This window comes from Schistocerca serialis, chromosome 3 (assembly GCF_023864345.2).
Source record: "Schistocerca serialis cubense isolate TAMUIC-IGC-003099 chromosome 3, iqSchSeri2.2, whole genome shotgun sequence".
In the NCBI taxonomy this organism is placed as follows: Eukaryota; Metazoa; Arthropoda; class Insecta; order Orthoptera; family Acrididae; genus Schistocerca; species Schistocerca serialis.
The window spans coordinates 746,634,641-746,661,879 of record NC_064640.1 but is presented as its reverse complement, the minus strand read 5'-3'; the positions used below and the strand labels follow the sequence as shown (position 1 = coordinate 746,661,879).

Here is a 27,239-nt window from a genome sequence, read left to right as displayed (position 1 = left end):
TGGCTGCAGCCCACAACTGGAGCTGTTTGCATGTGTGCCTTCACTGTAATGGTGTTATTTATTGTGCTTTAGTGTTCCATGCAGATTCATCTGTTCTAGGAGTTTGTTTTCAAAGAAGAATGAACAGTGTTCAGTATCTTTTAGAAACATATTTCTCAGCTTTAAGCCTGTAAGAGAAGTGTGAAAAAAAAGAAGCTTGGTAGGCCAATGCTTCTGCCCAAATTAAAACAAGGGCAAACAAGTCACAGGAAGATATTTCACAGGTCTTTAAATGTATAGTTGGATTTATGTTTGCATTTCTAAAAATAAACTATTTTGTTTTCCATGGTTGCTGTTTATTAAGGGTAAAGATACAGGCTGGACATGCACTCACATGTCATATCTAAGTCATCTAACACAGAATGTTAAGAGGCACAAGGAATCTATTGCATGTAAGAATGCTATTTAGATATATCAGTCCTTGGGAAAATAGAAATTAAGAACAGCTTACCTCAACTTTCAGACAGGAAATAGAAAGACACAGTGACAACATAAGAAAGAATCACTGTGGTCTTTCCAAAATAACAGATTGTATTACATTCTGTGGTGAGTTTGAACTTGTCTTACATGGGCATGATGAAACATCAGAATTTAATGATCGTGGAATATTCAGAGGGCTAATAAATTTCCCATCAGCTTTAGATGCTGTTACAAAACAGCACATGAGCAATGATACAGTTTTTAAGTGTACATTCAAGGATATACAAAATGATTTACTAGGGTGTATGTTACATGACTGTCATGAAGAAATTAATGCAGAAACAGCTACAACAGAAAATTTCAGTTGGTTGCAGTATTTCAATACCTATTATCTTCTGGACAGCCTCTTGAACAGTTTTGGATATTGTTAAATCTCCCTTTAAATAAAGATTCCTTCTTAGCAGATTGTATTAAAAATGTCCAGGCTGATGTTGCCCAAGAACAGGAAGAAAAAGTAAACCTCAAATTTGTGCTGGTGCCTGATTCATGTGCAGCCAACATACAAGTATCCGAACAATTGTAAGAGAAGAGTATCATTTTGCATATGATGTGCATTGTTATGCACACCAATTGAACTAAACCTTGCCCAAGCTACAAGTCAAAATAAACAAGTAAAACTGTTTTCCAGTACTTCACTAAGCCACCTGCTCTTTCCATGCTATCTATAGAGGAAATGATCCATAGGCTTCCAGATTTCAATGAGAGAGTCATAGACAGATGCACAAAAAAAAAAAAAAAAAAAAAAAAGAGGAATGGAGGATGGACTTTCTACATAAATATACCTCTACAAGAGATTCAGCCCCATGAATGTAGTCAGGTCCATTTTAAGATAACTTTATAGCTACAGAAATATTTTAAGTAATTTAGAAAATTCAACTGCATAATGCAGTAAAAGTAGTGAGCCCCCATTCATTTTAGGCATCAGCCACCACTGAGCTCAAAGTTTGTTGATGCTATTTTTTATTATTATATTTTACTAATGCCATGACTTCACAGTTTCAATTTTGATGCCTCTTAAGTATGTGCTCGTATAATTTGTAACACTCATACTTCAACATCAACACAGTGCTAGAAATGTCTGATGCAATAGAACTGAGTAGTTGCATTTTAGTTGGACTGAGGGATCAGTTCAGAAATTTTCAGAACAATGTTTCAATTTTAGAGACAAAAATGTGTGTTCCTTGCTGTACACATGTGCATTCCTGTTAAGTATATTTAATGAAAAATCAAAAACATAAAAAAATTTGAAACAAACAACACATAAATCCCACAACAAAGTAATTTCTTCCTAAACATAAATCAGTACAATTAATCTATGCATGATAGTATCCCCATTTTCAGATTTATACTGTACACAGTATTGTAATGTCACATACCATTCATAAATATAATCTGTGTGAAAAGATTGAGCAATACAGTTGACTTTTAACTAATATTCTCCAAGAAAATCATTAGTTAAAAACTAAAGCAATTCATTCACATACCAAACTATAAAAAATCAAAAGGGTAACACGTGCAAACCAATATCACAGTCTGAAATTAAATTATGAAATACAATACAGTGGTGGTGGCGGTGGTGGTGGTGTGTGTGTGTGTGTGTGTGTGTGTGTGTGTGTGTGTGTGTGTGTGTGTTTTCCACTCATGTAACTGTTTTTTCACAACTCCATTATTTGAAGACAAAATATAATAGCAGTAGTAGTAGTAGTAGTAATAATAATAATAATAATAATAATACAAAAATGAAATAGCACCAAATGAATTACAAAATTATGGATTACAGCTTCACTTTCACCAGCAGTTCCCTTATGCAGCCCATAGGCAATAGGGTAGTAAAAGTACGACTTCCTATGCTTAAAACTGAACCTTAGCAAAATCAAATCATTGCACTCAGACCCAGCTCTTAATGACATATGTCATAAATGCATAACAGGTATTGATGTTTAACTGAAAAACTACATCTGAATACTGAACACCATAATTAGTGACAGAAAAGAGTTATTGTCACATCATCACACCATTGAGATGCCTGTTTAAAACACCGAGTTCAACTCTGGTCACACACACACATTCTGAGCATCCGAACATGTATTACCCAATTATAATACATACCATGAAACAACACTATAAAATAAGCTTATAAAAATTTACTAAACAATTATAATATACAATATGAAATAACACTATAAAATAACCTTATAAAAATTTTCTTTGTTTACTAACAGACACATTAACTGCCTATTCTCGCCATCAAATTAGGAAAGGATCATCTCACAATCAGACTATTCAGTCCCATGATTGAGTTACAATTTAAAAGGAAGATGGACACTAAAACGAGAGACCAGAAAAGAAATGACTTTCCCTGAGTTCCTCTTCACACTGTGAAAGCACAGAAAAGTGGGAAAGAAAAAGGAACTGTACAATTTTACATCACAACAATACATCACTAACAGGAAAATATATGACACACATTTTTTGGCCTCTAGTTTATCACACCAAGTAAATAAATGAAGCCCGCAGAATCCACAGTAGCAAATTGTGAGAAGTCAGGAGAACAAACAATCTGTCCAGCATCAGCACCTGCAAGTTTCAAACAACCAAGAAGATAGCAATTTCCTGTGTGAGAAATTTTGGTCATCCAAACGTCTGCAAGAGTTGGTTCCACAGGGAGAAGCGATAAGTTAAAAGGAGGTTGGCTCTGCCTGCGACGACCTCGGTTGGGACGGCACTTGTGTGCCTGTGCTGCACTCCACCATGCCACAGTTTCCGCAACACTGACAAGGAGGGCACCATCGGGAACCCCTGGTGCAAATGTAATATCCTTAACTCGGCTACGGTGATGACTAAGTTCACAGTGAATGGAATTTTTGGTAACATTCCAAATCTGTTGGAAGAAGAAACCACAGCATTATTAGTACTTGTGACAGAGAAAGGTGAGCTTATCCTACTTGTTCTTACACCACTCCTGATGCTAATGTTATTTTTATTCTTACTTTTCTCATCACTTTTTAATAGTTGTGCATACCCCATAATTACATAAAATAATTAATTTCTTATTCACACTGTACCATGCTGAATTTTATTAGTCATAATATAGTTCACCAATTGATGATGACAACATTATATTTAGTTCATATGGAAACATTTTAAAGCTACATTCATAATATGATATCTGTAAACCATGAGCTCATTAAAATTTAATCTTGCTAAAAATGGTTTGTTTTAAGACTGACATGGTTTATTTGAAAGCCCTCATTTTCCTCTTCTAAGGAAATGCTTTACTTTTTCTGAAAACTTAATATTTCAAAAGTTATTTTTTGTGCAGATGCTTAATGTCTGAATGGAATTGGAGATAGTTTATACAAAATTTTATGAACCGGAAGACTGTCCTTACTTCAGGTTAAGAGTTATTACTTGGCAGGAAAACCGCTTCCATAGCTTGGTGCCAGCCCATGTCACTGGGCTAAGCATAGTACCTACAGTGAGGACTGCTGATGGATGAATACTTAGTGATCTTTTCCTGCAGTTCTCGACCAGTGGGAGTGTGGGAGGAAATTATGTAGGCCCTCGTTAGACAGTAACAAAGTGCTAATTCTGGAATGGACACATACTCTGCTACTGTCTCGCTGCCTGGCAACATGCTCCTGCACTCTGCCTACCTAATTCAGCTATGTGGCCCTTCTGACTGTGATACCATCCCTGGTTGTGCCACATGTATTGCGAACCCTCAGTCAGTGTATTCAACAAGTCTGTCTGTCTTCCTGAGAAAATATCTACCGTACCCTCCCTCACCCACCTGAACACCTGATGCTGGAATTGGGATCCGACCCAACTTAAGATCGAGAAATAATCTGTATTTTCATGGCTGGTGCCACAGTATATGTGTTGTCACTGTCGGAGATGGAGTAGTTATGCGAGTGACTTGTCCATCCCCAGCATTTGTCCATTGACACTATGGAGTGTGAGCTTGTTTGCTATGGCAGATGCCTTTTGCTCTCATCACCTAGTAACAACAACTGGAGACAGGAACCGTGAGATGTTCTACGGCAAGGCTTCCCAACCTTTTCAGCTGGTGGACCCCTTCTTCGGTCGAAAATCTGTGAAGGACCCCTAGTCTGTTCCCAATGACCCCCCCCCCCCCCCCCCCGAAGTATCAATAGTCTTTGGTTTAGAGATGAATGAAAACAACTTGAAGGTCAAAAATCGACTTATGAAATAGGGAGTGCACTGACACAGCAAGTTTAACACTTAATGATGCCTGGGGCCGCATACGTGCCAGCAAGTGCTGTGATTGGTCGACAAAGCTCACTCCGCGCATGCGTAAAAGGTTTCAGCGCATCTGCCGCCGTGAGCCAGCGCACAAACAACCACCGTATTGTTGCGAAACAGTCGATCAGAGAAGCCGCATTCTCCGGCACTAAACTGTGTATGCGGTCTTACTTAGGAACCGCAAAGGCTGCTTGGGAATATGACCCGAAGTAGAAGTACACATTTTTTTCACACGAAAAAAATAGTGATGAATTTGATTTTCACATTTTTATTCAATAATTTTACTCATTATTTTACATGATTTGGTGAATGGTGGCCGCAGACCCCCTAGAAAGAGCCGGCAGACCCCTAAGGGGTCCGTGGACCACATGTTGGGAAGCCCTGTTCTACAGTCATCCACTGCAGCAGCCATGCCCAGACATCTTCGCCCAGATGCTGCCTTCTGGCCCTACCATGCTCAGTAACACAGAGCACAGGCAGGCTGCAATGTCACAAGCATAACACATTGTGCTGCATGGCCTATTTGCTTGGTACGTGCAAGCATGGCCCTGCTGTTGGCACAAGTGCTGCTACTATGGCCTCACTGGTGCTTGCCACACAGAAAGAAATCTGGGAGCTCATTGCTCACTGGCACCACCCCATCTGCTGCTGCATAGCTGAGCCTGCTCACCTCACTACTACATGGCCTGCTGGACAGCGAAACAGTAGAGTTTTCCATGCTGTGTGTTGCTCGTCAAGCTGTGACATCTGTGCTGCCCACATTTTGGTGCAGCTAACCATGTATATGTGCCTGCTCCATCTCATGGTTCTACATTCAACACTGAAGGCCAGCTTATGCCTGGATGCTGTACAGCCACCTTTCCCCACTCTCTCATTCCCCTGTCACATGGGTTACTCATGCTTGTAAACCCCAGCTGCCCATACATAGTGCCAACCTCTGTGTCCTGCTCCACCATCACCCACAGCTGCCACTGCTCTCCATGTGCTGCATCTCAATAACACTACTTTAAGTGTTCCTGTATGAAGTATTGTAGCAACTAACTGAGGGAACATCATGGCTGTTGGCTGAACAAAATATTTCCTTTGCACCCAGTGTGCATCAGGTTGGAACAATTTGTTGTTTGGTGTTGTAATTTCCTGCTGGCTATCTCTTATTATCTGAATAAGAACAGGTTTTGCAGAGTTTTTTGATAATACATTCATATGTGGCTCTAGTTTAGAGTGTTATTGGTGGACAGTCCAAGAAATTTGGTATTCTGTACATTAAAAATTATGTTTCTACCAAGAAGTATACCTTCATAACAATGGGTAACATTCAATTTCACATGGAAGATTACACACATAGTTTACAGAATGTCAATTACTAGTCTGTTTGTCTCAAACCTTGAATTTATAACAGAAGTGTCTTTATTGACTGTCTCAGAGTCTGCCCTCTCTCCACTAGTTATCACTATATTTGTGGCATCTGCATATAAAAGTGAACCATCCTTAGTTGTTTGTTCTGGAAGGTTATCAATGTACAATGTGAAAACAGAGCTATATGGGACACCATATATTGTACTTTGTATAACTGACCTGCTATGTTAAAGACTTCCTGTAATTTTGGAAGTTTCTTCTTCTTCTTCATTTGCCTTTATCCATACCTATGTGGGGTTGGCATGGTCATTATCAAATTTGTCATTGTTAATGTTAGAGGGTGGCTGGATCCCTTAGTGTAACTTTTCCTTTCCCCCGAGACAGAATCTGTGTACTCTAGTGGCCTGCATGTAGTGATGTCCATGTGAAAGTGTGTGAACGTTTTCTAAGTGTTTGTGAATTGTGTAACTGAGGTAAGACATGGGTACCAGCTGTATTCACCTAGTTGGATGTGGGAAACTGCCTAAAAGGCTCATCCAGGCTGCCCAGCACACCAGCCCTCATCATTAATCCGCCAGATGGATTCCATCTGGAACTGGTGCACCTGCCTGAATCCCCAACATGCATGGCTGTCCTGGTGGGTTTTGCAGTTTCTGACATCACAAATTCTATTCAGGTAGCTAAGGATCCAGTTTCAAGCAGCATCTCAAATTTTTCATGTTTTTCAGGAGGCAGCACAAGGCTGATCATAATAAATGCATTAGACTCACCAAAATATATGCCTACAGTAGGTCACTTACGATCTATTAAACTTGGGTATTTCTCAGGACATTTGATGCCCACTTAAAAGATGTAATGGATGTAAACTGCAAATTTTGAAATATTTTTGATGTATACAAAATTCATGATAGAGGACACAGACAATCAAATTGAATAACCACCATTATAATGGCCTCCTATAATGCAGGCAGATACTGCAGCATCCACCACTTGCTTTTTAGTAATGTCCTACGTTGAGCCATAGAGAAGACGAACAATAATGCTAAGTCATTTCGTATAGGACATGGCACATTAAATACAAACATCTATGTATCTAATTGCCTTGAATGTACTATGAAATTTCCTAATTGGACAATAATTGAGCTGGCCAGTGTTTAGTGTAAATGAAGACTACCCAAAAATGGGTCACATAACGCTATACCTAGATGTAAGACTTAACCCTACCTCTGTTCGTCATTGTGTGTCATGTACAATACACTATTTAATTAAAAGTATCTGGACACCCCCCAAAAACATACATTTTTCATATTAGGTGCATTGTGCTGCCACCTACTGCCAGGTACTCCATATCAGTGACCTCAGTAGTCATTAGACATTGTGAGAGAGCAGAATGGGGCACTCGGTGGAACCCTCAGACTTCAAAAGTGGTTAGGTGCTTGGGTATCACACGTCTGTATGTGAGATTTCCACACTCCTAAACACCCCTAGGTCCACTGTTTCCGATGTGATAGTGAAGTGGAAACTCGAAGGGACACATACAGCACAAAAGCGTACAGACCGACCTCGTCTGTTGACTGACAGAGATTGTCGACAGTTGAAGAAGAGGGTCATAATGTTTAATAGGCAGACACCTCTGCAGACCATCACACAGGACTTCCAAACTGCATCAGGATCCACTGCAAGTACTATGATAGTTAGGGGGGAGGTGAGAAAACTTGGATTTCGTGGTTCAATGGGCCACTCATAAGCCACACATCACGCCAGTAAATGCCAAACAATGCCTCGCTTAGTGTAAGGAGCATAAACATTGGATGATTGAACAGTGGAAAGCCAGCTGGAGTGGCCGAGCAGTTCTAGGAGCTACAGTCTGGAACCACGCGACCGCTATGGTCACAGGTTCGAATCCTGTCTTGGGCATGGATGTGTGTGATGTCCTTAGGTTAGTTAGGTGTAAATAGTTCTAAGTTCTAGGGGACTGATGACCTCAGCAGTTAAGTCCCATAGTGCTCAGAGCCATTTGAACAATTTTTGAACAGTGGAAAAATGTTGTGTGGAGTGACGAATCACAGTACACAATGTGGGGATCCGATGACAAGGTGTGGGTATGGCGAATGCCTGGTGAACGACATCTTCCAGCGTGTGTAGTGCCCACAGTACAATTCAGAGGTGGTGGTGTTATGATGTGGTCATGTTTTTCATGGAGTGGGCTTGCACCCTTTGGTGTTCTGCATGGCACTATCACATCACAGGCCTACACTGTTTTAAGCACCTTCTTGCTTTCCAATGGTGAAGAGCAGTTCAGGGATGGCGATTGCATCTTTCAACACGATCGAGCACCTGTTCATAATTCACGGCCTATGGCGGAGTGGTTACATGACAATAACTTCCCTGTAGTGGTCTAGCCTGCACACGGTCCTGACCTGAATCCTATAGAACACCTTTGGGATGTTTTGGAACGCTGCTTTTGGACCAGGCCCCACTGACTGACATTGCTACCTCTCCTCAATGCAGCACTCCGTGAAGAATGGATTGCCATTCCCTAAGAAACCTTCCAGCACCTGATTGAATGTATGCCTGCAAGAATGGAAGCTGTCATCAAGGCTAAGGGTGGGCCAACACCATACTGAATTCCAGCACGACCGATGGATGGCACCACAAACTTTCAAGTCATTTTCAGCCAGGTGTTCGGATACTTTTGATCACATAGTGTATGATAGCTCCTTGATAATTTTGGCCATTGTATGATATGTTTGCTGACAAAAACTCTTTATTTCCTTCTCTGGTTAATGATTATAGATGATTATTGAGAGCCAGTTACAATGAGAATATTCCCCCACTCTCACTAATAGGCGCAGCATTACATGTTGTGGTTGTCAGAAAAAGCCATGACATTATCCCAGTGTTTACTGTATGAGCTGTTTATATAGTATAATGTAGGTATTTTAGTTTTGTGGCATGATTTACACTTCATACCTAGAGAACAAAACCAAACTAAGTTTATTGGACCAGTGCTATTAGATGTGGTCACTACAGTGGGTGGGCCTGCTTCATATAAATATTATTACTTTACGATTACAAACACTCAGTGAAATTATTTTAGCAAAAATTGTATAGCTGCAAAATAAGTTGTGACATTCAACTATGTTTCCAACACTTTACCACACAGAGAATCTTCTACTTGCTATTTCAAGAACTTACAATTTTGTGTATTAATGGAATGTTGGATGTGAAAGCATGTTCAACTACTATCTTTAACTGCCCAATAGATGGATGATGTTGCAAAGCTTTCCTATTTATTAACCTATTTATTAATATTTTTTTCTTATGTACTAAGTGCAGATGTAACCCAAGTATGGCGTCAATATTTTGTAGTGTGACGACTCATTATGTTTGTCACCCAAATACATCATTTTCATGTGAGATAGTAATAAAAAGAATTAAGTTAAATTTATGTAAGCTACCTTATCTGCAAGATGGTAAGTCGCTGGATCAAATACTATAATGTGATAACAACAGACTAATTATCTTATTTCAGATGTTTAGATCAACTTATGTTTGTTTCAAACTTATTTATTTATTTATTTTGCAAAGGCCTTTAAAGATATCTGATGATATGATGCACCCTTCCTCAGTTTAAAGGCCCCCATTATGGCACACCACCTGTCCAAGGGAGAATCCCATAAACTATAGATAAACTACAGACTACTGTAACCCTAATATCCCACTCCTGCCAAAGGGGGACAAGAATGTGCAAGGGGTCACAGCCTGAAGGGAATCAGAGATAGATTATTCAAATTTTTCTGCATTGGAAGACTTCCCTTGCTTCAAGTTATGGCTGGAAGACCACATCCACAGCTTGGTGCCAGCTCATGTTGCTCAACTAATTGTAGCACCCATTGCAAGGACTGCTGATGGATGAACGCTTCACAATGTGTGCCTGCAGCTCTTAACCAATGGTAGTGAACTGGGGCTAGGCTGTACGACTGATGAGGAATTGATGCAGTTCAGGACTGTTAAAGAAATAGTTGAGCTTTATTCTATTTGAAACATGTTGTCCAAGTGGAACAAGATTCCGAAAAGACTTGAATTTACCAACTTCTTATCAAAGTTTTGGGAGGCATATTCCAATGTACCAATCTGTAGTTACTGTTGTACCTCCTATGAGTATGACTTTATTGATATGTATACATGCAATGAACAGAATGCACACCATTATTTTACCCACACCTCTAAATTTCTTTATTTTCTTGAATGAGTATCATAGGGAAGACCCAGATGCATGATAAACATTCATCATTGTATCCAATAGCTACAGTTATGTAAGTGCACCAGTTATGATGTTAATACTAATTTTAATCTGCTGATATAAAACCATCCACTTGAAAATTGATCCCCAGTTCAGTTGATCCACTAAATGTAAGTATTTACAAAAGGATGACTTTTGCGTAATATCTTAGATGACTACCAATCCAGTCCTAACAGTATGACGAATGAGCTAGTATATGTAATGAGCATTTTCTTCAGCCTTCTTTAAACATAAAATGCATTTCCTCTGGTAATGGCTGTTGATGAATATCAGTATCAACATATATCTTTCTGTGTTTGAATTTGTTGACCACAGCCATCTCCAAATGTCAGGTCATTCAGTCAACTGAGTCACTTTCAAAAGCACTTTGAAATCATCCCACATTCATAAGACAGAAGTCTTCTTATTGTATCTCTATTGCTGCCAGTGACTAAATAATATGCCAGGCACACCCGATGGAAGTCCCTTCACTTTTTTCTGCAAATTGGAAGTTGGAGAAATATGTAATCAGAATGTCTTCATTTAATTTGTGTCTTGTGGCAATGATTCAAAGCTACAAGCAGCTTAATTTGCACAATAAACAGCAAGCTATCTGGCGTTGTAAAAAGTTTTCTTATGTCATATGACAGTAGGTGACAACTAGTTGCTGTATATAAACAAAGGTTATCACACCTAGAAGAAACTTAGACAAATTCTAGGCTATCTGAGAAGTCATCCATGTTTCATTTCTCATACACCTGGAAGCAACTGCATTAAGAGACTCCAACCTAGTAGCATGTAGCATCTCCTTTACCCTGATGATGAGGGCATGGAGTTACCAAAATTATTGGAGGGAGGGGCATCTGGACCCATAACCACTTCCACATCTCCCAAAACTTGCAGAAGTTGACCTGAACAATGCTATGTTACTTATAAATATGTTCACATATCCTTGATGCCTCTGCAGTTTTGATGGAAATAGGTATTCTCTGATCAATAAGCAGTTTTAGGACTAGACACTGAACTGATCTATGGCATCATTATTTTGGGATGGTACAAGATAATGGAAGAAATTCTTTATAATTGTGAGCTTGGATGACTTTTGCTATTACAAGGCTTTACTGCCCTGATAGCAACATGTGGATAACATGCCCTTCCTGATACCACGGAACAATTTGTAATTTGGTTCATAGAATCACCTGATATGTAGCCAGAAAGCTCAACAGCAAATCGCCATGGGAAGTGGGGACACAGACTTCATTCAGGTCTTCAATGTATACAACAAGCACTCCACCTCCGGCTTAGAAGCTGGGTGAAACCGGGTGGTAGTCAGATGGTGGATATCACTGCAAATGCAAATGTCCTCAAATTCCAGTGACATGAATTGCTGACCACTGTTGGATACCAGAATCCTGGGGTATCCATGAATGGCAAAAATAACTGACAATGCACACAGCATGCCAGATGATTATGTGGAGGACCATTGGCATTGAATGGGAAATTCAACAACCCATCGGTCACCAACAATCACGTGCTGCCCAAAAAGGGGCCAGTGAAATCGATGTGCACCCTGCCCCAAGACTGCTTTGAGACTGACCCAGTAGAGAACTGGCATGGCAGTGTAGCATACTTCTGTGCACATGCCCTGCAAGAATGCACAACATATTTGTTGTCACAGTTGACTGCCAGCCAGTGGACGTGACATTGTGCTGATGCCTTCATATGAGGGTGCAATGCCAAGGAAATAACCACATGACAGCATTCCTCCCTCTGTGGCAAGCACGAGAAGCCCCTGAACACCACTGAGCTGATCACATAGGAGGAAAAATGCATGCAACACCTGATCAGCACATGAAGAGATGCACTCTGGCCAACTCAAGTGGACTGCCGAAATGATATTCCAGAAAAGCAGGTCAGTGGCCATGGTGTTCTCTACTTCACATGCAATCAGTGGAAAGTCCAACAGGGCTTGCTACTACACATCATCCAACATGAACACAAAAACCTCCTGTCGATCAAACTCCAGACTGGGCCCCACCAATAGCTGTAATAGTGCACCAGCACTGGCACACAGCAACAGTAGTTACTGAGAAAGATGGCCCACTGCTGTAAAACATTGGTAGTCCTATTCAGCAGCTTGGAACTAGGGCTATGGCTTGTGGTCAGTGGTGAGGAGTAGAGGTGGGTCATTTGTGAACTAACGGGTCCAAAGAAACGGTTCATCAAGATGAATGGAACGTGCGAGGAATGAATTCTAAGGAACGGTCCTTCATAGTTCACTTCAGTTGTGGCTTTCCACTTATAGTTCCCAGGAACGGGAAATGGTCAGACTCATTCCTGCAATGGTACATCAGCCAGTCTCGTTCCAGCCTCAGTCCTGTTCCAGTCTGTTTCAGTCTCGGTCGTGGATTTCTACTTATAACTCCTGGAAACAGGAAATGGTCAGTCTCGTTCCCACAACAGCACATCGGCTGGTCTCGTTCTAGCATTGGTCCCATTCTCGTCTGTCTGTCTCAGTCTCAGTCTCAGTCTCACTTGGCCACTCATCCTTTTTCGTGTGGCCAAACATCACAATTCCACTGCCGACTGCTCATAGTTAGTTCAGTATTGAGTTGTTATTCGTTTCGTTCACTGCGCACGCCCATTCTAGATCTAATTCAAACAGTTTTGAACTCTGAACTTCTGGTTCTTTTTGTATTCTATTCAGCATCCATGTCCGGTGATTAAAATGTATTTTATAATTACATAAATTACATAAAAATTACATGAAATGTAATACATACATATTTTCAGGTAACAAAATGGTATATCAGCTTGCTTCACTATTTTGATAAACAGCAGAAGAAATACTTGTAAAAAGACAAGATTTTTTTGTTATTACACATACAAAGGAAGGCGGCATGGCACACAAAAGTGGCCATTTTCCATCTTTTTTTGATCCAAGGTAAGAGAGCATGTTCATTGTTATGGAACGCAGGCAAACTTACAATTGAATGATGCCCGCATTCCATAATCGAGTGTCGGGTGTCACATTTTGTAGAGAGAATATGATAACTTCTACAATATCATTTCAGTGGTACTGGGTGGTGCACAAAAAATTGGCCCCAAGCACCAGACTGCTCATTGTCGCCCACCAATTGTCATCTATTGTTTCGAAGATGTTTGCATTAGCTTATTTGTTATTTCTTTACTGCCTAATTATTACATGTTTATCTACTCTGCTCATAGCGGGCAACAAATTGTGTGTAATTGGCTAGCAGCCTGTACTCAGGGCCAGTTTTTTTGTGTGCCACGTTATATTATTTCACTGCGATCAGCCACATGATGCTAGAGTGGGCTAAAGAGAGGTTTTGTAGAATCAAGAAAATTACAAGTGTGTGAGAATTCTGTTATGAATAAAAACATTGTACTCCAGGGGGGGAGGCAAGGTGCTCCCTCTTGGTGCTTTCCATCTTCAGTCACCTAGTCTACTAATTTTCAATTTTTCTTAAGAACCATACACCAAGCACAAATGAATGGTGAATGAGTAAAAATGAATAGTTCCCAAAAAAGAGCTATCACTAGTGAATTAGTTCCCAAGGATGAACAAGTTTGCCCATCTCTAGTGAGGAGGAACCTCATCCCATACAGGAAGCCATGGAACTTTTTAACCTCAAAAATAATAGCTAGCACCTCCTTTTCCACCTGTGAATAATTATGCTGCACAGTGGAAAGCGTCTTTGATGGGTAAGTGATATGCTGTTTAGTGTTGTCCAGGTTCTGATGGGCAGGATGGCACCAATGTCACACTGGGACACATCACAGGCAAAGGTTGATGGAAGCCTGGTAGGAAGCAGAGCAAAATGGCTTCAGAGACTGGAAAGCCTGTTGACTATCCACAGATCGAATGAACTTAACAACCTTCTGGTGAAACCAGTTAAGAGACAGACTGTAAATCCCATTGACAATCTGCAGACCAGTCACACTTAGTGCCCTTCTGGGGAAACCAGTTAAGAGGCTGGCAGATGTGCATGGCTGGAGGAATGAACTGACCATAATATAAAATCTTACCCAAAAAATACTGGAGCTCCTTTAGGTCCTTGGGTGCCAGTAGGTGGACAACAGCCGTGATGTTGTCATATTTGGGGATGAGACCATCTTTACTAAGCACATGACCCAAAAAATGCACCTTCAGGGAGAAAAAAACTGCACTTCTCCAGTTTGCAATGAAGACCATCCTTCAGGATGCATTGGAAAACTGACTGAAGGCTTTGTAAATGCTCCTCCCAAGTAGGGCCCATGACCCAGATGTCATCAAGGTAACTGACACAACAGGAAATGTCCTGAATCAACTACTTCAAATACCACTGGTAAATTCCTGACACAGATGAGATTCCAAAAGGCAAGTGATTAAACTGGTAAAGCCCAAATGGGGTGTTGAGGACCAGGAAAGTCTAAGAAATCACATCCAATGACAACCGCAGGTAAGCATTGTGCAAGTTGATGGGAAAAATACTGGTCCTTTAACAACACTGTCAATAACTACGCCTGCCGCGGAATGGGATTCAGATCTGTGACACACTGGATGTTGACTGTCTGTTTAAAATCACCACAAAGGTGTATGGCACTGTCAGGCTTCTGAAACACCACCAAAGGTGTAACCCACTGTCTTAATGAAATACGAGAAATGATGCCCTCATCTTGCCAATGCTGCAACTCGGCCTTTACCTCATTGTGCATAGCAGAGGGAATGAGGCAGGGACGACAAAATTTGGGGTCTGCTGATGGCTTAAGAGAAACATATGCCTCAAAAATTTCTGCTCGGCCCAAGGTATTCTCAAATAGTGGGCTGTAGGACCACAAGTATGGAGTACAAGTTGTGAAACAGAACAGACTGATACACTACATGCACTTTGTCAATGATCTGGAAGATAAAAATAGAAAATCCATTGAGCCCAAAGATATTTTGTGCCAACAGTGAATTGGTCACTAACAAGGTAAGTTGCTGTTCCACATTTCAACATCTGGAGGCAGAGAATTGTCTCAAGGGAATGCACTGTATGCTATAAGACAAACCTGATGGAGCGGCCAATGGAACTCTGGGTATCCCAAGAGCCTGTATGTACCTACGATAATTACACTGGTCATCAATCCCATGTCTACCTGAAATTTGACCAGCCACCCATCTACTATCAATGTCAGCAAAATATTCCGGGGCAACACGTAAGAGGTGTCAGAGGAAGTCCCAAGAGCCCAACGAAAACACCAGGGCATCCGATGACTGACTCATGGCCTGTCAACTGTCAGAAACAGTTGCCAAATGACCTATATGTTGGCATACCCTCTACGTGTGGCCAATAATAGTGAACAAGTGACAAATGGCAGTTGGTGCATAACTACTGATTCACCCAATGAGCAGGAGGAGAACAATGCTGAGGACCCAAAAATCACCACATTGTGAGTGGTGTGAGTTTGTCGAGCTCTGCATGGGTGAGGCCAAGCAGTGCTGTGTCATTACTCCTCCGGAATCATCATTGGGGCAGCACATGGTAAATTGGTGGGAGGCAAGTCTGCCTGGGGTATCCCGTGGGGCACTGAGGATTGTTTACCATACACACCCAATTGAGACACCTGTCAGTTATCACAAAGGACATCACTTGCCACTTGCCACTGATGTAAGCTCACGTAATTCCAAAATTTGGGCAAAATACAGAATAAGCAACCAATAAAGGGAAGTTCCTCAGGCTCAGCAGAGGGCTTCAAATTTTGGCCACTTTCATATAAAACTGTGCTGCCAGGCAACAACAAGGCAGCCTTATCAACTGGATCAATGATACGCCTTACCTGGGAGTGCAGCAAGAACCAGTGCAGGTAATTTTCCCATGTTTCCATTAACTTACTGAAACTGGCAAACGGCATCTGGGTGGTGCAGAAAATGGAACATTGAGTGCCTGGTTTCCCACCAGGAAAGCAAGAATGTGAAGCAAGTCCTCATTCTAAGTAATCAGAGCCTGAATGTGCTTCCTGTTGTTGTTCTTGCTGCTGCTCCTTCTGTAGGTGCAACTGATCCTGTCAGCATTGCAAGTGACCCAAGAGACCATTAGGAACAGGTGAAAGAAAATATAGGGGCATAAACATGTCCTCCGTCACCACTTACGTATCTACACAGGCGTGACAACGCCACTTCACTATAAGTGTTGACGCAGATACTTCATGGGCTGACAGTGGCTCAATAATAGCTGGGGAATAGAACACTATGAGAGGGAAATGAATTCACCATGCAAGTCGATCTATGGGGAGCAGAGAGTTGGAACCCACATAGAGACAACATGGAAAGAACACAGTGCATGGCTGGTGTGGGAAGCTAATGCTAAGCACTTGATCCAACACATGGCATGGTATGTTAGGTGAAATCCACGGTGGTCAAACTCCAAGTAAGCACCGGCCCACCTGGCCTACTGCCACCCATAGGTAAAATCCCTGCCAGCAGGTCTGCCCATACTGTGTGTTGCAATTGCCCTGCATGGCAGGTTTCTACATCACTGCACTATCCATACCAGCTCATCTCCCTCCATTGTGATGTCTGCTGGCAAGGATACTAAAACTTGCAATTTCACTAGTAATTTTCTGGTCCCGATTGCATACCAATCTAGTTCCTTTCAGAGTATGCTGACGCAATAGCTCCATATTTATCAATAACATAAAACTGCTTGCTCGATGAAAGAGCCATATCCAAAGACTGGAAAGTTGCACAGGTCGCACCAGTATTCATGAAAGGCTATAGGAGTACTCCACTAAATTACAGGCCCATATTGTTAATGTTGATATGCAGCAGGATTTTGGAACATATATTGTGTTTGAACATTATGAATAACCTCGAAGAGAACAGTCTATTGACACATAGTCAACATGGATTTAGACAACATCATTCTTGTCAACCACAACTAGCTCTTTACTCACACAAAGTGTTGAATGCTATCTACAAGGGATTTAAAATTGATTCTGTGTTTATAATTTCCAAAAGGCTTTTAACACTGTACATCACAAGCGGCTTGTAATCAAATTGCATGCTTATGGGATGTCATCTCAGTTACGTGACTGGATTAACAATTTCCTGTCAGAGGCATCACAGTTCATAGTAATTGACAGAAAGTCATTGAGTAAAACAGAAGTAATTTCTGGCATTCCCCAAGGTAGTGTTATAGGCCCTCTGCTGGCAAGGATACTAAAACTTGCAAGTTCACTAGTAATAGTTATTGACAGAAAGTCATTGAGAAAAACAGAAGTAATTTCTGGCATTCCCCAAGGTAGTGTTATAGGCCCTCTGCTGTTCCTTGTCTATATAAACAATTCAGAAGACAATCTGAGCAGTCGTCTTAGGTTGTTTGCAGATGATGCTGTCGTTTACCATCTGGTAAAGCCGTCAGAAGATCAAAACCAATTGCAAAATGGTTTAGATAAGATATCTGTATGGTGAAAAATTCCTAAATAATGCAAAGTGTGAGGTCATCAACAAGAGTGCTAAAAGCAATCCTTTAAACTTCAGTTACACAATAAATCAATCAAATCTTACTACTACTACGATGTGATCAGGCCCAGTGGACCGCATGCACCTACAAGTAAATTCAACTAAATACCTAGGAATTACAATTATGAACAACTTAAACTGGAAGCAATACACAGAAAATGTTGTGGGGAAGGCGAACCAAACACTGCATTTTATTGGCACAACATTTAGAAGATGCAACAGGTTTACTAAAGAGATTGCCTACACTATGCTTGTCCATCCTCTTTTGGAGTACTGCTGCACGGTGTCAGATTCTTACCGGATAGGATTAATGGTGTACATCAAGAAATTTCAAAGAAGGGCAGCACATTCTGTGTTATTGAAAAGTAGAGGAGAGAGTGTCATGGACATGATACAGGATTTGGGTTGGACATCATTCAAACAAAGGCATTTCTTATTGCAGCAGGATCTTCTCACGAAATTTCAGTCACCTACTTTCTCCTGTGAATGGGAAAATATTTTGTTGACGCTGGCCTACACAGGGAGAAATGATCATTATAATGAAATAAAGGAAATCAGAGCTCATACAGAAAGATACAGGCGTTCATTTTTTATGTCCATTGTTCACGAGTGGAATAATAGAGAATTATTGTGAAGGTGATTGAATGAGCCCTCTGCCAGGCACTTAAGTGTGATTTGCAGAGTAGCCATGTAGATGTAGATGTAAATCTAATAAATAACAAATATATTAAAAAAACATAATCAAAAGGACAGACATAGAAACAGGCATGATAGGAAAGATTAGAAAGTTGAAATTTCTTGGAGAAATAACACAGGTAAATGAATGAGAAATATTCAAAATAGATTAACACATCAGAAAAATGGAAACAGCTTATGACTTATCCAAGAACATCTTAAATAAGAGAGGCATCCCTAGGAACATGGAATTAACACTACTTTCACCAGAATATTTACATGAATGTGAATACTTGACAATGAATTATATTCCAACAAGACTGGACACACTAGTAATGGGCACCGCAAAGGAAGAGATGATTGCAAAATCAGCAATAATGAAGAAATTTATCACATTATCCAGGGAATATCAGTAGCAATGACAAAAAGAGATTAAGTTACTTTATGAAATAATTGAGAACAGATTACTCAAACAAATATTTAAATATCTCTGGGGAAAGAAATCAATAACAGCCTGGGTTAAAGGGTTTACAAAACATACAGAAACCATTACTTTTCATGATTCAGAAATAACAGAGAAAAAATTATTTAGAAAAAAATTAATATATTAAACTTAGGAGGATTCCAATGCAAGGAAACAAAGAAATCAAGAGAAGCTTGGCTAGAAAAAAAGGAAACAATAACATGCAGAAAAGATGAACTGAGGCTGGAATATATCCTAGTTGGTCAATACACTACATGTGAGACCATTTCATCATTTTTAAAATCAGACTTTGAAGAACAAAACACTTACATAAATACTGCCATTTTCTTGCCCAAGCGCTATCAACTGACCACATTGTGAGAAACAACAGCAATGTGGAGGGCTGGATACTCTTTTTGTTTCAGAATAGAGTTCCCTTTCAGAATTAGTAAGCCAAATGATATGAAAGCAATTGTTTTTGTCAGCCATAGCCAGTATCTCTTGGTGAGGGCAGAAATCAGCACCAGTGATTGTAGCATCTCGTATTTGGCCAACTATCACTTCTTCCAATTCCCCGGTATCAATTCTTGAAACCTAGATATTTAAAAAAAAAAATCAATAATCATTACTATTGTACACAACTTGCACAGCTCAATGAAAAGCTACAGCAAAAGTAATTTTTTACATGACTAAAACAAAATCTTTTGGAAACATATTCATGTGTTGGATAAATCCAGTCTATGATCAACTCAACAGACTGTATTCATAGAAATGTTATATCACTCATTGTGTGCATATCAGCAGTGTGTGCATATCAGGAAAATAAAACACAGTTTATTAAACTGCAAGCCCCAAACACTCCATATTCACAGGTCTTCTAACTAAAGAAGGAAACTATATATCATTAGACAGTATTCAGCTCAAAGATGGTTAGAAGCACTTCATACTATCTGACTACATAAAGTATTTATTTTACCGGGCAAGATTAGAGCCTTAAAATCCTCTCTTACTTTTAACTGGACACCTTGAAAGATACTCTTTATACTTGACATTGAAATGTGTGTAGAAAATGAGTTATACACAATAATAATAATAACACAATAATGATAATAATGAAAAGATAATTATTATGATAATGTAGAATCTAAACAACATTAACATTTTTCGTAATATACTTTTGTCATGTGAGAATAGTGCCTTAAAATAGAAAATCTTAGCAGTGGCACTGAAAGAGTCAAATTTGGAGGAGCAATTAACTGATGTAGGGAGAGATGATGCTGCTGATGACAATAATAATAATAATAATAATAATAATAATAATAATAATAATAATAATAATTTAAACAAAAAAACAGAAACGGAAGAAAATAACGTAAAAGTGAAGGAGGTAGGTGTAAAAAAACCTGGTATTGCAATGACAATGTTACAAATATGCAGATCTGCTACTGTATACGAACAAGACATTTAGGACATATAAAAGGAAAGCTATGCTTAATCACAACTGGACAAGTAAAATGTGCAATATTAAAAATTTATATAAAGTTTAGAACTCTGGATGGAACGAACTTTAGTGACACACTTCATAATTCTTTGTCACATGATAAAATGTTGACACACATCAGTTTGGAAAATTTGAACCAGATTCTGATGAGTGATGAAAGCTGGAAACCTAATACTGACACACTCAGCAGGAGAGAATGAGATCTCTGGCATATGTTAAAAATCTGAGCATGTATGAAAAATTTTGCAGTGCATTCAAACAGGATGGAGAAACAATTAAATATGCACTATGTCTGTGGCTCAGTCACCTACTTACAAAAAAAATTAATTAAATAAAATAAAAAAACAAATAAAATAATTTATGTGTTTCAAAGGTCAAGCCTTCATCTTGTGTGGTTATTCTGTGGATGAAGGCTTGACCTTCAAAACACATAAATTCTAGTGTTTTTTACTCGGTAAATAGATGGTTGAGGTGACATTTTAACATTGGTTTTTACAACCATGAACTCATCAATAGAGATAAAAGCAAAACACTGTGTCTGAAATCAGAATTGGTAAAAGGAACATAGAACAAAATATCAAAAACAGCAGTACATGGGCGAGCTTATCACGAACCTTAATTCAAACAAGTAGCTGTCAGACTCTGGAAGTATTCCAGCTGTTTGACTGTTCATGGCATATTAAAAATGATTTTTTTGGTGAGAATCATCAACAGTGTACAGCAGACAGTATTTCTAGACAATACTGTGGGGCAAGATTGCAATAATGGTCAACAGATTATAGCGGAAAAGGATACATAAATAAAGCTCTTTTGCCAATTTGTGAAATATAAAATTTTGTCAAAAGAATTCTTCAAACATTCCAAAATATACATGATCTTATGTCAGTAGTCTATTACCTCCAGTGCTTTGTCTGTCAAATTCTAAACAGTGTTTAATTTTCACTTCAAAACTGCTAAAAGTTAATTTTCCCTTGAAAAACTGGGCAGTGCGGTACGGGCCCTCACACAGCAGAGGACCTGCAACATGTACTACATGGATAAATTGCTTCTGCTTGCAGGACACTTTACTCCCCATATGGTTGAAAATGAGAAGATAAAGTTATGATATGGAGAGCCAGGATGCTAGATGTACTGAATATAGTAATGCAGTTATGAAATAATAATAGGAAATTAATATGAGAGAAAGATATTCATGGAAAAGACCAATGAAGAACCCAGAGCATGTGAAAAGCACACCATTTATCTGCACAAAAACACCATAATTGTCCCTGATGAGAACTACCATGACAAAATAATCACATGTTGCAAATGTACAGGGGACGAACAAAAATATGGAATCACTGTTGAGAAATGCAAGCTGGAACATAAATACACATGCTATCCAATCCAGCAGGTTGAGCTGTTGTATTTGACCATGCATGGCACCTGTGCAATGTCCTCAGTGTGTTGCAAGTGTCACTCATGGTCAGAACAGTGTTCTATGCAGTTTTGAGTGCATAAGGTTGGAGCTAAGTAAAGTCAAACATGGGTTGATACTTGTGTGGCGAGTGCTTCAGTAAGCAAGGTAGCTAATGTGTTTGGTGTTTCAAGAGGTATCATACTAAAGACTTATACCACGGAGAGGAAAAGCATAAAAAACAGTGACTGCCATGTCACGCTTCAGATGAAAGTGTGCATTGAGTGAATATGACAGTTGGTAATTCGGGAGAACCCTATCAGCACCAAAACAACATGAATGAAGCTGCATCAGCAGACAATTGCAGAGCAAGCTGGAAATCCAAAGCCACTCATCAGTGACTCAAATAACTGTAACAGGAAAACGTTGTGCTGAAGTCATAAAAACTGGTTTATGGAACAATGGAAAAAGTCATTTGGTTTGATGAATTTTGTTTCCCAGTGTTTCCAACTTCTGGATAAGTTTAAGTCCCAAGAGTGAAATATAGTCAAGTTTTGGCAATGATATGGGCAGCCATATCATGGTATTCCATGTGCCCCATGGTTACTCTGCAAGGGTGCATTACCACCAAGGGCTATGTGAACATTTTAGCAGATCAGGTCCATCCCATGGTACAATGTTTGTTCGCCAATGGTGATGCTGTGTTCCAAGATGACAGGTCCCCTGTTTACACAGCCTGCATTGTCTAGGACTAGTTTTGTCAGTCCGAGGATGAATTGTCGCATCTCCCCAGCCACCACAGTCACCAGATCTCAATGTTATTGAACCTTTGTGGTCTACTTTGGAGAGAAGGATGTATGATCACAAGCCACCTTCAACATCATTACCTGAACTTGACATTATTTTGCAGGAACAATGGTACAAGAGTCCCTTGAATACCATACACAACCTGTATTTATCCATTCCAAAATGACTGGAAGCTACACTACTGGCCATTAAAATTCCTACGACATGCTACAGATGTGAAATTTAACCGACAGGAAGAAGATGCTGTGATATGCAAATTATTAGATTTTCAGAGCATTCACACAAGGTTGGCGCCGGTGGCGGCACCTACAACATGCTGACATGAGGAAAGTTTCCAACCGATTTCTCATACACAAACAGCAGCTGACTGGCGTTGCCTAGTGAAACGTTGTTGTGATGCCTCGTGTAAGGAGGAGAGATGCGTACCATCACGTTTCCGACTTTGATAAAGGTTGAATTTTTGTCTATCGCGATTGCGGTTTATCGTATCGCGACATTGCTGCTCGCATTGGTCAAGATCCAATGACTGGTAGCAGAATATGGAACTGGTGGGTTCAGGAGGGTAATACGGAACGCCGTGCTGGATCCCAACGGCCTCGTATCACTAGTAGTCGAGATGACAGGCACCTTATCCGCATGGCTGTAACAGATCGTGTAGCCACGTCTCGATCCCTGAGTCCACAGATGGGGACGTTTGCAAGACAACAACCATATGCACAAACAGTTCGACGACGTTTGCACCAGCACGGACTCTCAGCTCGGAGACCATGGATGCGGTTACCCTTGATGCTGCATCACAGACAGGAGCGCCTGCGATGGTGTATTCAACGTTCAACCTGGGTGCACGAATGGCAAAACGTCATTTTTTCGGATGAATCCAGGTTCTGTTTACAGCATCGTGATGGTTGCATCCATGTTTGGCGACATCGTGGTGAATGCACATTGGAAGCGTGTATTCGTCATCGCCATACTGGTGTATCATCCAGCGTGGTGGTATGGGGTGCCATTGGTTACACACCTCAGTCACCTCTTGTACGCATTGATGACACTTTGAACAGTGAACATTACATATGAGATGTGTAATGACTCATGGCTCTACCCTTCATTCGATCCCTACGTAACGCTACATTTCAGAAGGATAATGCACGACTGCATGTTGCAGGTCCTGCTCGGGTCTTTCTGGATACAGAAAATGTTCGACTGCTGCCCTGGCCAGTACATTCTCCAGATCTCTCACCAACTGAAAACGTCTGGTCAATGGTGGCCGAGCAACTGGCTCGTCACAATACGCCAGCCACTACTCTTGATGAACTGTGGTATCGTGTTGAAGCTGCATGGGCAGCTGTACCTGTACACGCCATTCAAGCTCTGTTTGACTCAATGCCCAGGCATATGGCTGTCATTACGGTTCTGGGTACTGATTTCTCAGGATCTATGCACCCAAATTGCGTGAAAATGCAATCACATGTCAGTTCTAGTATAATATATTTGTCCAATGAATACCCGTTTATCATCTGCATTTCTTGTTGGTGTAGCAATTTTAATGGCCAGTAGTGTATTTTGAATGCCAGTCCTACACCGTATTAGGCATGGTAATGTGTTATGTTTTTGGTGTTTGCATACTTTTGTCCAACACCTATATCTTATACAAAGATTCATGACTAGCTTAAATCATCTGCACTTTTCACTGTTTATGACATATTGGACTACAAACTGTAGCAGAAATTCAGCATGACAATTGACTGTACTGCTTTCCATTTTATTGCAAGTGATAATAGTTTTATAAATTTTTGAATTGTGTCAGAGAGAGGTAATGATTTTCCTGTATGCAGTAACAATCTGTTCTGGCCACAGAAGATCCTCCATCCAGGATAAGGTTGAAACCTTTTATTGTTTTTTATATAACAGGATACTGTCAAGGAGCACGAGATGAATTGCTTCACAGAAACGTCAACTCACCATGCCATGTAAGGATCGCCAGCAACTTCTATGGTTTCAGTCAGTGCCAGTCTTGATATGGACGAAAAGTCATCATTTATATCTAAGTTAACAGAAACAATTTTCTGAGAGCTGGTACTTAAACACAGCTCTCTGTCATCATCATATAAATGATAATTAGAAGATAAATACAAGGAGAACAAAACAGGACCAAGGACTGAAAACTGTCAGGCTCCTGAGAATGTATTTTTCATTGAAAGCGGCTCTATTCCACATATAGTGTGTTGATAACTATTTTCCACATAGCTTTTCAACTACATGAGTACACTTTTGAGAAATTCAACTGTTTTGTCTCCTAAAGGAGGATATTGAAATCCATTGTATCAACAGCCTTGATAAAAATCAAGCTTGGTAAAAATGGTCACTTCAAGAAGCTTTTCTGAAGCTTTGAGTCACTTTAATTGATGCAGTTGTTGGTGCTCAGTTAATACATATTATAGATGTTATAAGTATTAAGGTATTCAGTCAACTGATAAGGAACAATGGACTTCAAAACTTTTGACACTGAGACCGTAATGTTCCACTCACTGGTCTGGATCCTTGTGACGACTATTGCAATGTGTTTACTTTCAAACATTTGACACCATATGTGCCCATCTGTCTGATGGAGCATAAAACATGATTCATCTGAAAAGACCACCTGTCACCATCCAGTGGATGCCTAGTTGCATTTGTCAGTGATGAACAACAGTCAACTTGAGTGCATGAACCACACACCTCCTGTGGAAGCTCATCTGCAGCAACATTCACTGAACAGTCATTGAGGAGACACTGTTGGTAGCCCCTTGGTTCATATGGGCAGTAAGTTGCTGACTGCTGTACATCTCTTCTACAGTACATGTCTCTGCAGCCATCATTCACACCTGTCGTCTATGTCTCATGGTGCACCACGGTTGCTACGGCACCAGTTTTGGATAGCACCTTTTTGTCTGCACGACATACTTCAACCACAGCGGCATGCAAACAGTTTACAAGCTTAGCTGTTTTTGAAATGCTTTCACCCTAGGCCCGAACACCAATGATCATGCCCTTTAGGACGTCAGGTCGATCCTTTTCCGCAGTATTGCAACGACTGAATTTTTTTCTGCACCCCCTGACACACTTTACATGCCTTCCACTTCTAGTGCTGCCACCTGCCATCTGTGAGCAGTTACTTCCCATTGACATTGAACATAGGGGTTGATCACATGAATGTTACTGGACTGTGTATAAACCAAACTGTAGGATGGAAATATTTAACAGTTTTGTCTTTCACATGTGAGATCATTCCAAATAGGTATGTGATGGTTGAGTGATGGATTTCACTGTCCAGAGACAGCCATCCATCACTTCCAGCCACACTTGTTCCCACTGACTTGTGACCTTATATGTCAATTGTGAGTTTTTTAGAACAAGGGAAAGAAGCAAATAGTAATAGTGCATTCATTGCAAGCACCTGTTGCTACCCGATTGACTAATTCATTTACTTTGATTTGCAAGTGTCCATGTTACCAGCAGAATGACAAATTCTTCTTCTTACTTTGTACACAGAGAAGTGTGACTTCAGTATTCTCGACTTACTTTTCAACTTGGAATAAATGTCACACAGCCTGTGAGACACTCAGTGGGGTTATGCAGTTGCAGACTTTCCTGGCACAATCTCATCTCATCTGCTCGAAAAGCCATAATTTCATATGTATGAGAGTGGTTTGAAAAGTTCTCGGAACAGAATAGAAAAAAAGTACCACTGAAACATTTTTTATTTTTCACTGTAGTCTCCTTGTAGATTAATGCACTTGGTCCAACGATGTTCCAGTGCCTTGATCCATCTCGAAAATAAGTTTCCTCCAGGCCTGCAAAATAGTTGTCAACTCCAGCAATCAATTCTTCATTTGAAGTGAATCATCATCCATCAAGAAAAGTTTTCAGTTTTGGGAAGAGATGGAAGTGTGATGGAGCCATATCAGGTGAATAAGGTGGGTGTGGCAACAATTCATACCTTGGTTGTAATTTTGCCATGGAAATGGCACATGTGTGTGAGCGTGCAGTGTCTTGATGGAAGATGAATTTCTTCCTTGCTAAACCTGGCTGTTTTTCATGTATTTTTTATTGCAATTTGTCCAGGAGGTTAGCATAGTATTCTCCAGTAATTTTTTGCTCAGTAGGGAGATAATCTACAAACAGAATCTCCTTCACACCCCAGAACACTGATTCCATGACCTTTCCCGCCAAAGGAATTGTCTTTGCTTTCTTTGGTGGCACAGAATCAGCATGTTTCCACTGCTTTGACTGTTGTTTTGTCTCTGGGGTATAGTAGTGCACCCAAGTTTCATCTGTGGTCACAAACTGGTGCAAAAAAATCTTGTTTGTTTATCCTAAAATGGGCCAAACATTGTTCCGATATGTCCATTCTCATGCGTTTTTGATCCAGCCTCAAGAGTCGTGGCACCCATCTTGCAGATAATTTTTTCATTTCTAATTCTTCGG

The 27,239-nt window shown here is 40.1% G+C and overlaps 1 protein-coding gene across 1 annotated transcript in view; it reads right to left on the bottom strand.

Moving 5' to 3' along the window:
- Positions 1 to 1,671: 1,671 nt before the first annotated feature.
- LOC126470597 (apoptotic protease-activating factor 1) overlaps positions 1,672 to 27,239 on the bottom strand; it is a 262,484-nt gene continuing 236,916 nt past the window's right edge. The window contains exons 18-19 of the mRNA XM_050098549.1: positions 19,402 to 19,665; positions 1,672 to 3,400 (exon numbers count right to left, since the gene is read on the bottom strand). Of these exons, the coding sequence (XP_049954506.1) occupies positions 2,999 to 3,400; positions 19,402 to 19,665 (666 nt within the window). The 3' untranslated portion in view covers positions 1,672 to 2,998. The remainder of the gene's footprint in view (positions 3,401 to 19,401; positions 19,666 to 27,239) is intronic.